The sequence below is a fragment of the Vigna umbellata genome, chromosome 1 (assembly GCF_029865625.1).
Source record: "Vigna umbellata cultivar VRB3 chromosome 1, Vumbellata_1.0, whole genome shotgun sequence".
Classification (NCBI taxonomy): domain Eukaryota; kingdom Viridiplantae; phylum Streptophyta; class Magnoliopsida; order Fabales; family Fabaceae; genus Vigna; species Vigna umbellata.
Window position 1 is genome coordinate 23,172,142 of NC_142165.1, and position 11,261 is coordinate 23,183,402.

General features: G+C 33.6%; 1 protein-coding gene across 1 annotated transcript; it reads left to right on the top strand.

The window, feature by feature from the left end:
- Positions 1-153: 153 nt before the first annotated feature.
- ACDO1 (Protein kinase superfamily protein) lies at positions 154-10,520 on the top strand. The gene is made up of 14 exons (XM_047296668.2): positions 154-558; positions 2,616-2,822; positions 2,893-2,982; positions 3,098-3,244; positions 3,779-3,943; positions 4,096-4,236; positions 4,336-4,515; positions 6,654-6,849; positions 7,449-7,576; positions 7,834-7,905; positions 9,310-9,422; positions 9,522-9,669; positions 9,754-9,823; positions 10,223-10,520. The coding sequence occupies exons 1-14, from the start codon at positions 292-294 to the stop codon at positions 10,285-10,287; spliced, it is 1,989 nt and encodes a 662-aa protein (XP_047152624.1). The 5' UTR covers positions 154-291; the 3' UTR covers positions 10,288-10,520.
- Positions 10,521-11,261: the final 741 nt, after the last annotated feature.

An 11,261-nucleotide genomic window follows, 5' to 3' on the forward strand; every position in this document is an offset into this window, starting at 1 on the left:
CAACTCAGCTCAAAAAGTGTCCACATAAATTTACACTTTCCCTTCAAAGAAAAAAATGGTGGATGTGGTTGTGTTTGGTTGTGCCACGTGGACCACACAGCTCTCAAAGTGTTTTTGTTCTCTTCTTGGCAACACCACATTCTCTTGCTACATGCGTATTTTAATGGAAAACCAACGTTTCAGCTCAATTCGGTTCTTCATTGACTCTGAAATCTCAACTCTCTGATCACTTGCAAATGCTCCAAATTTAAGGATTTCAGATTCGATTTAGGGTTTCAATTTCCCTCATCCATGGATTCCATCTACGCGAGCTCCTCGTGCACGGTTCCCCACCTTCTCCGTCGCGACACTCTGCTCTTGCTGCCGCGAACCTTGAATTTGTCTGCTCCATCTGCGCTTCAGCGGACGAAAAGGGCGCGGCGCGTGCGGATTTCGAGTTCCGCCGCGACGAACGGCGCCGTTTCGAGGGCTCTTCAGGGAGTGACCAGCACTGCGCTGGAGCAGCTCGATATCGAGCGTGGCGTCTGCATCCCTTTCCGCAAGTACTCGCCCGAGATCGTACGTACGCATTAAGCCTCTCTCTCTGTGCATGTGTTTTAAGTGTCTCGTCGTCGTTTTAGTGTGTTTGGATATCAGTTAGGATGAACTAAACCCGTGTCATCGCTGGAAAGTTTAGGTGCATGTTTGAATTAAAGTCGGGAGACTGCAGCCGTATTTTATCTACTCTCAAATTAACTCATTTCTCCTTCATTTGCTGCATTTGAATTTGTAAATGTATTTTTCAAACTTTAATCCGAACATAGCCTAAAACTTCCTTTCAACATGATCAAATTGGTCTCCAGACATGCCTTTAGTTTTGAAGCATCTATGGCACGCATCGCTGATTCCGCCTTTTTTGTTTCATTTGCAACTTGGGTTGTATCTGGTCTATTCATTAAACCAGTCTTTTATAATTTGGGTTTGACCTGATTCAATTTTAAAACCTAGTCCAGGAGTTGAACTGGTTAATGTGGGATTTTTATGCTCGGTACCGGACATTTTTATCGTGAAGTTTGCAAGACTAGACATGTGTATGTGGTCCAATTACGAGTTAATAACGGTTGTTCTGATAGGCCTAACACTAACCACTGAGACTATCTTAATTATTTTGATTTGAGTTTAACTCAATTCCAAAAGTTGCTCCCTATACAATATTTAGCCATGTTAGCAATCAACATTGTCATCCAACTTACCAACACATGTTTAATTAGTCACAAAAATATAGCAGTAAAGTTATTAAAAATCTGTCATTGCTCGCCTTATTTTTCATAACTTCATGAATTTAAACTGTTTGGTAAGGTCATGTGATAAAATACTGTCATGATTATTTCTTAGGGTATTTTTTTTTTTGTAATTTTAGAATTTAAATGGACGCGTGCATCTATTACTCAATGTATGCGACGCTTAAATTACATTTGTGTCTTTGGACGAGTGACCCTTTACAATCAGTTACAGTCCAGGAATCAGTTGCAACTGGTTCAAAGTAACCTAATTTTAGGAATGCTTATTTAATGCCATGATTCATAGAGTTGGAGGTGCTAGCTTCGTTGGGATCTCCCTTCTGATAGTGATGCCTCTGCATACCTTTTGCATTTTGTAAAAGTTTTTAGTTTAGTTGTTTGGGTGCTAGACAGAATTGTTTTATTTTAGTGCCCTGAGGCCTTGGATTTAGATGGTTAAAGGGCACGTTATAAAGCGGAAATGACAACCCCTAATCAACGGGGTAGATTCTTATTATTTATTTATCTTATCCATATGAATGTCAACTTTGCACCTGTTTTCCCTATTAATTACACCCTTTTTCATTCTTTTTAGAACAAGGTTTTAAATAACGCATATAGAGGTGCAGAGTTGGCCCTGCCCACTACAGGGGGCTTCTGTAGCATAGCGGTTTAGTGTAGTGGTACCATGTATTGATTCCAAGAAATACCTCAGAACAGGGACATCAGGGTTTTTTTGGAAGCCTATTTTGGGATTTTAATTTCCAAAATTGAAATATTATACAAGTAAATGATAATGAAATTGATAGAGGACTTGGATTTGAAGATTATGACTTATATTTCCTATCTAAGAATCTTGTATTTGACTTTTACTGGCATTTCCTTGTATGTATTGTTTGAGACACCTATGACTTTTTATTGTTAATAACAAATGTTTTTAAGTAACTTTTGTCATTTTTTGGAATTTTTATGTATATATTATACAACATGTAAATTATAAAATAATTCAGTGTGTGCGCAGCTATTTGGGATTTAAAACATTGTTTGAGAATACAAATCCAAATAAAAGGGGTATTTGCCTAACTTAGCAGGTGTTAAAGTAATTTATTTTAGACTATATTGTATGGCATAAGATGTTAAACTTCAGATATCTGCATGACAACTGACAAGTATGTTATGCATGCTACTATAAAATGGACATAGGTTTTGTCATAAATGGGGTTCAGTATCCCGTTTTGCAGAGGGATGGTAGCTTTTCGAAGCCAGAGAAAGAAAAAAAAGCATGCCAGTATGCTGGATGATTATTTCTAATTTAAAGGTACTTAAATTTGATGACATTTTCCTTGTGGTTTATAGGTGAGGAATAATGTGTTGGAATCAAGAGGATCCACTTTGTCACTTATGTTGCGGGGAGTGGAGATAGTTTGGAATCTGGGCTTGTACTGGTCTAATTTGGTGTATGATTTCTTGGTTGGAAGGGATGAAGAGGTTGTTCCATATCGTGCTCGACAGCTTAGGAACCTCTTGTGTGATCTGGGGCCTTCCTTCATTAAAGCTGGTCAGGTGTGTTTCTTAGTTTTGTTCTCATGCCAGCAAGGGGTAGTTTAGGTAGTTGATATCGTTTGTTTGACAGGTCCTTGCAAACAGGCCAGATATCATTCGAGAAGATTATATGAATGAACTCTGCATCCTTCAAGATGATGTTCCTTCATTTCCCAATCAAGTAAAAGTTACCACTGTGCATCAACTGTATTTTCTAATTTTATTTATGCTAAGCATTTAGATACCATAGTCACTTGGACATTATAATTCTGATGAATGACCTAAAAATGTCCTAGATTGCCTTCAGAATCATAGAGGAGGATCTGGGTCAACCCCTTGAAGCTGTTTTCAGCAAAATCTCATCAGAGACAATAGCAGCTGCAAGTTTAGGTCAAGTTTACCGAGCAACATTGCGTGCCACTGGTGAAGATGTTGCTATCAAGGTTTTTGTTTTTCTCACCTTGCATTATAACTCAGTTTTAATGTAAATTGTTTGATCAGCTAATAGTTTTCAAATTATCCGCTAAATTATTTTGCTAATCTTCTTTTTGCTGCATCTAAGCCATTGCCTTTACGTTATAACACTTTAATTTCCTGCTGTGACCTGACTTCTGTGCTAAAAACATTGTGTTTACAACAGTTTTACATGTTTATTTTGTTGGGTTGATTCATTGTTATTGTCCATACTTTTCCCAACCAGTAGACTTTATTTCTTTCTTTTTAATTTTCAATTGTATTTGACTCTTTGTCAATATTTAGCAATTAGTGATGTATGATTTATGACTTTTTCTTCTTGAGTTTCCACTTGTTTTCGTATTTTATTAATTTCTGTTGTCAAATATGGCTTTAACTGAAATATTTATATGGGTTTTATAATTAAAGTGCTCAAATGTATTGCTAAAATATAAACGAAGGGGAAAACATGAAGTTTTAGATCAATATTAAATCAACTTCTGAAGACATTTATGTTCTTGCAGGTTCAGAGGCCTGGGATAGAGCCCATTATATATCGGGATCTTTTCTTATTCCGCACTCTGGCTTCATTCTTAAATGGCATCAGTATACAGAAGCTGGGATGTAATGCTGAGCTGATTGTTGATGAATTTGGTGAAAAGCTTTTGGAAGAGCTTGATTACACCCTGGTAACTTTATGTACTGCCTTGAGTTTGTCATGGTAGTTTAATGGGGTGCTTTGAACTCATCAATGCACCCAATATGTGTTTCTTGGCATTTTTAGTGTCTTTCACTTTATATTTGTTCTAAACAAATTTACCGAGTTCTCTATCTATTTCAGGAGGCCCGAAATCTTGAAGACTTCCTGGAGAATTTTAAAAATGACCCTACCGTCAAAATTCCCAGGGTTTACAAACAATTTTCTGGTCCTCGTGTACTGGTAATGGAATGGATTGATGGTATCAGGTGCACCAATCCACAGGTTTGTTTATTTCGATTAGGGATGATAATACTATATGTTGTATCTTTTTGAAGTAGCATCGTTTGTTGTCTCGTGGATAATAATTCTCCCGTGAATCAGGCTATCAAAGAAGCTGGTATTGATGTAGATGGATTTTTAACAATTGGAGTGAGTGCTGCCCTACGACAATTGTTGGAATTTGGACTATTTCATGGAGACCCTCACCCTGGAAATATTTTTGCCATGCGTGATGGGCGAATTGCATATGTGGACTTTGGCAATGTCGCTGTTCTCAGTCAGGTAATTCTTCATATGGCAAGCATGTAGGGCAATGACCATTACTTTTTTCACTCTCTGATCAATCAATTACTGTTTTGGTGTGCTACAAAATAATGGCATATAATGAAATGTTTAGTTGCATTCATCCATAACACGAGTGTGGATTTAGGTCACACAAAAGTAGGTGGAGTAATAAACCATGCCGTTGTTTATTGTTCATCTCTGATAATGTTTGTCATTGCATCAAATGCCTAAAGCTGTCATACATGTTAGTTTAAACCCACATGTTTCCGGTACATGTTATTTTTTTGTAATGAATATGATCTCCCTTACGTTTCTCTGATGTGAGAGAAGAATATCATTTGTCTTGATGCAAAACTGCTGTAAAATCGTGTTAATATTTTCTTTTCTCTATACTTCCCCCATTCCCCCACAGTGACCTCCATACAGTCCTTTTTTATTTTTTTTCTTGTCTTTGAATATTGAGTTAAAAATAGTAATTTAACATCATGAGCTATATTATCTGATTTTGCAGCAGAGTGAAAGACCTTTAAGGTGAAGTAGCTAATGATATAATTACCAAATTTTTTAAAAGATTTTCATACTGCCTGTGCCTTTTCATTTGATTTTGTTCCATTATAGGATTAGGGGCCCCCTATACATAGTTTTATGCTGCATTGTTTAATGGTCTAACTTGAATGCGGGACAAATAATGGATTTGTTATATCTTTGAAAGAAATTAATAGTTCTCAAATTTATCCTGATTTAACATTCGCGTGAAAGTCAATAACTTTCCTTCAAGTAGAACAGATTTTATTGCAGATTTCGTTTTTTTAATAAATGTAAAATGTATATTAGAGAGAGAGAAAGATGAAAGTCAAGGGATTATATATTATTCTATGAAGGCAAAATAAAATACAATGAATGCTCTGCTCTACCAATGAAATACATCATTATGTCTAATAAATCCCGTTCAATATTCTTTCATGAAAGAAAAATAAGCAATAATTTCGGCTCTAATATCTACTGTTGCATTACGTAACAACAGGACTAATTGATTAATTTCTGTCTTGTGAGTGCTTCAAACTTAAATGAATTAACCCCAGAAGCATAAGTTGCAATCAATTGAAGATCCTTGCCTAGCAACATCCTATACCTTAATAAAGTACAAATACAACTATAAACTACGTGCTTTTCCCTATGGCTTTTGACATGTGTAGTGCACAATATTGATAGATATTCCTTTTATGAGGGTGTTTTTATATTTTGACAAGTTTCAATGCTTCTGTTTTTGGTTACATGAGAAGGGTTTGTGAGAATATGTTTATGGAGCCCAACTGTACTGTTGCACATACCCCTAGTGGTACACATTTACCTTATGTTTGCTTCGGTTGATTTTCTGTTCACCAAGATGTATTTAGAGGGAAAGGGCAAAAACCAAATAACGAAAAGAATATCAAACCTTAAACTTTCTGCGCTGTCAATTTTGTTTTCTGATTATATTTTATTATTATTATACTTTTATAGTATTATAAAATAAATAATTAAAATAAAATAATTTAATTTTTTATAAGTTTATGTTTCTATAGTATAGTAATAATTAGAATAAAAACATTACAACAATAAATAAAATGAAATAATTTAATATTTTATTCAGACACACTCATATACACACACACACATATATATTATAAAAAAAATAATTAAAATAAAAATACTAAAATTATAAGTAAATAAATAAATAATTGTTTTTTTGAAATGTAACTTTTGATTTGATAATAATTTTTATTTTAATTTAAAATTTATTTTAGCTCTAATTGATATTTTAAAAATTATTTTTAAAAATTTATTTTACAAATTATTATTTAAAATATATACCAAAAATTTATTTTACAAATTATTATTTAAAATATATACCAAAAATTTATTTTATTACATCAATCACGTCTACTATAACTATTTCAGTCAATTTAAACATCCTTATTTCCTACTTCTTTCATTTTCTTTTCCACTTCCCCTTTAAGGATCTATTATGCAAATGGAAAATATTTTGCCTTTAGGATGGCTTTCATTATAATCTTGAGCATGGAATTTTGTCTGATTCTTTTCATACTTTTTTTTGTGGCTGACAACATGTTGATCTGCTTCCATTTCTTCAGCAAAATAAACAGATTTTAATTGATGCTGTTGTCCACGCTGTGAATGAGGATTATGCTGAAATGGCTAATGATTTCACCAGATTAGGCTTCCTGTCACCAGGAACTGATGTCACTCCTATAATTCCTGCTTTGGAAGCAATTTGGCAGAACTCTGCAGGAAAAGGACTGTCAGATTTTAATTTTCGTAGTGTCACTGGTAGGCATTTTCCTTGATTATTTAATATAAATAACAATTACTATAATGTGACCATTTGATCTAACTTCCAATGCTTGACGAAATAAATTTTCTAATTTGGGTGAATTTTCTTGTGTTGTTGAATGGGGTTGTTAAAGTAAAAAGCCACAATGAATTCTGTCGGAGCATGAAGAAATTGTATGGACTCGTAGTTGCAAGTTGTTTGGCTATGTCGTTCCATCTTATTCTTATCTCTTAATGCCACATTTTCCCTCAGTGGAATTTATGGAGGTTGTCAACATATTTATGGAGGACTAAATCTCTTCTCTTATATAGGATAACAAACTAGTGACTTTTTATTTATTCTGAAGTACATGTTTGGTTTGGCATATATATATATATATATATATATATATATATATATATATATATATATATATATATATATCATTGTGGATCCACATTTAGTTTGTTTGAACGTTAAACCAAATATGCACTCAAACATCTCTATTGTGATTTAGTTTGGTGTTTCAAATTTCTTGTAATCTAGGAACACGTTATTTGCATTTAGACTTCAATTTTTTCACGCCCTGATCAAATTTTAATGAAATACACTGCAGGAAAGTTTAACCAGTTGGTTTACAATTATCCCATTCGAATTCCAGAAAGGTTTTCACTTGTAATTCGATCCTTACTGACCCAAGAAGGCATCTGTTTTACGCTGAAACCTGACTTCAAATTTCTTGAGGTAAAGACTCCATTTTTATGACTTGTCCAGATTTTAAGTTCATTTGATAACTGCGTGCTACTTATTTTTAGAAGGCAACTTTTTTTAAGTTGCATTAGAAGAAAGGAAGCTGTATTATATGGTATAAAAAATAATAAAGTTCTAAATACTTTTGTGATTCATTATTGTAAACGAACAAGTTTGAGAAACTGTCAAAACTGTTGTCCCTTATGATACCTTATTTTCCAGTCTAATATGATCACCAGTATTTCAAATAGGTTGCCTATCCTTATGTGGCTAAGCGACTATTGACTGACCCAAATCCAGCTCTACGTGAACGCCTCATACAGGTTAGTAATTATGTTCAAAACGCAGAAACTTTTATGCACATAAATTTTATTCTGAATAATTTACAATCCTCATAGTTAATTTGTGCCAATTTATATTTAAAATTTGTGTGCCAATTTATATTTAAAATTTTGAAACAATTTCAATTATCATATGGGGTAAGAAGGTTGGAGATGACAGATGACAAAGGGGCCCCATAGTGACATACTTCCATGAAGTAAAACCAATTTAATTTCTATATTTTTGTATTCATAAGTAAACGATATTGCTTTATAATGGCCACTGGAGAAAATGCTAGTTAGGCACGATGGGTTTAATTTTGATGGAGATAGCTAGATTTGTACACTGGCATAATGTCTTTTGGTGTCATTAGTCTGGTATCTTACATCATCTGTGTTAAGTGGTGAAAGGTGATATTGTTATATTGGCTTATGCAATAGTGAATCTGTATTGTATTCTCTGTTACACCCATGCTATGATGAACTACCTAGATGGACAGAATGAAATAGGTTAGCTAGCCAGGTATGAATGCCCGCTGATCTACTGGAAGATATTTTACCTTGATCACTAGTCAAATCAAAGGGAAGTATAGGACTCTTGATTCGAAGTTACAGCCGTACCATAAGTATCTAGAATCCGTGGTATCCCGATTCGAAGATGTTGAGTTCCACTACCTACCACGAGATCAAAACTGTTTTTAAGATGCTTTAGCTACTCTAGCCTCTATGGTGGATATGCCGTCGGACGCTGATTTGCAACCCTTGCCTTGATAGTGCAAAAGAGAGAAATACCAAGTTTACATTTTTATGTATCTATCGGCATAATATATAGGAATGGGATCAATAAATCTTTATGTTTTTTTACCCTTCTCTTTAAATGTTAATACAATTGGGTCAGCTATGCTAGAAGCTTGATTTGCTGTAAAGTTCTGTCCATTTTCTCTCTTCCCTCTGCTACCTAGGTCAAAGCACAGCAGACTCCTATGTGAAATTTTCTTTCAGTCAGTGTCTGAGTGAGAAATACTAACTTTATCCTTTTTATGGATCTAACCGCATAATATATATGAACAGAATCAATAAGTCTTTCTTTTTCCACCTTTTTGTTTAAATGTTAATACAATTCTGTAAGCTATGCTAGAAGCATGTTTTGCGGCAACGTTCTGTCCATTTTCTGTCTTCCCTCTCTCTGCTACCAGGGTCAAAGCACTCAGGACCTCTATGTGAAATTTTCAGTACACTGTCTAAGAGATATCTTTAGCAAGTATTAAGTAGCGACAATAATTAATCCAGATTCCATTCAAAGTATTTTTGAGATTCTGTCTTGTTCTAAGGCTGAATACTAAATCATACTTGCTATGTAATTGTAAACTTATGTTGCTCCTCACTTGATATACTTTGTTGTTTCAGGTTCTATTCAAAGATGGTCTTTTCCAGTGGAAACGGCTTGAAAACCTTATTGTTCTTGCAAAGGAAAATGTGGCGAAAATGAGTAACAATCCAGCATTGCAAGTGAAAGACACGTTCGTATTTCTTAAAACATTATCATTGGCAAAAAAACACGCATGTTTGTTTTACTTTTAAGTCATTCAGTAATACTCATTAGAGGCACCTCCATACAGGCAAATCCAGAGGGACTTGAAAGTTGAAAGAAAATTGGACCTCACTGACACAATCAAAGATGGAGCTCGCCTCTTCTTTGTTGATGAAGGAATACGTAGACAGCTTCTTCTTGCTTTGACTGAGGATTCAAAGCTTCATATTGAAGAGGTTTGTATTAATAGTATGACCCTTTCCACTTCCTTAAAGGTCCTTAATTTTGTTCTGGAGAATTCTGACTCGTATTCTATACAGCTTGTCGATGTGTATAGGTTGGTTGAAGATCAGATAGACATCCCTTCTGTGGCCGTAGAAGTAGCTAGAGGTAAGATCTAGTGAAACTTGAAAAAATTGACTTAATTCAACTTTAATTATGTCTAAAAAATATAACGATTTTATCAAGTGCTCCCTCATTGATCTCGTAGTTTTTTGTCGTGATATTTAAAGGGACATGAGAATAAATTTAATTTCTTTGCACCATTGTTAAGATTTCACTCTCAACCTATCGGAAATTATGGTAAAAAGTTTTTGAGATGCTCATTTTAAAGGTCAACAAACTTACCATGACAATGTGATAAAAGATTTACGTTGTAAACATGTAAAAGTCATGGTAGATAAACTGTATGAACAAACTCACGAAAGCCTGATAAAAAATTGTATGAAAAAAATTCTTTGAAGACTGGACTATATCTTTTAACACAATTAATCTACCAAAACTGTGCAGACTTACCAACAGTTGTGAGGGATCTCCTACTTTCATGGAGTGAGTCAATCTTGTCTGATAGATAGCTAAATCTCTGGGCTGCCTGCACATAGTCAGATGAGTATACTTTACACATCTTCTATATTTTCTCTCAATTCTTTCTTATTTATAGTGCCCAAGGTTTACTATATATAAAATTTTGAATAAATGTGTAGAAAATCAGTTCTACATTTGTCTAGGGAACAATATTTTGTTCAGTAAATATTAAGTTGTAATTTAACTGGGAAAAGTCCAAAAGAGTGATACAATCGTTTAGCCACCTTCAGCGTTATTTATTGTATAAATCTAGCTAATGTTTGATTTAAATACTATTGGTAAAAGAAATGTAACATCAGTAAATAAAAATCATTATAATTATGAATATGACTTAAAGAAAAAGTTTAATGTTTATCCATTGCTAAAACAATTTTATATGGTCATTCAGTTGGCATGACTTGCAAGAACCCAAATTGACCGACTCAAATGCTTTCGCTTAAATATTTTAAGTGATTAGTTCAAATCCAACTCAATCAAATTTAGGAAGTATAACCTAATTAAACTCATTATCGATTGAGTTGGCATTGAATCAGCAAGAAACTCTGCCTTTCACCATACCAGTGAGTTTTGTAACAGTTGGATGTTTTTTAATTTTATTCTTTGCTTTTTAAAGCTGATTCAGTCACCATAGAAGTATTTAATTATTTACCTTTTTACTAGTAATTCTTCATGTATCACGTGATAGATATTCATTTTTATATAAATAAATTCTATAGTAAATATTTCATATAAAATTATATTATAATTAAAATTTGTAAGAAATAAACACTTTTAACATGTAAATTATATTTTTAATTTATGATAAACAATTTAAATTGGAATACAATATTTTTTTATTTTAATATGTTGCAAGAATTAACTCTTTTGTCATGCAAATTTACATCCCCAAATTCGCACAAAACTATAAAAATAAACGTAAAACTATGAAAACAAACACGAGAACAAAACTGTAAAAATAAACGTG

What these genes read in the sequence shown, in the direction of transcription:
- ACDO1 (XM_047296668.2), top strand. Translation starts at nt 292, where the DNA reads ATGGATTCCATCTACGCGAGCTCCTCGTGCACGGTTCCCCACCTTCTC. An exon ending in TACGTGAACGCCTCATACAG is followed by an intron (nt 7,906 to 9,309) that starts GTTAGTAATTAT and finishes TTGTTGTTTCAG; the next exon opens with GTTCTATTCAAAGATGGTCT. An exon ending in CAAAGCTTCATATTGAAGAG is followed by an intron (nt 9,670 to 9,753) that starts GTTTGTATTAAT and finishes TATTCTATACAG; the next exon opens with CTTGTCGATGTGTATAGGTT.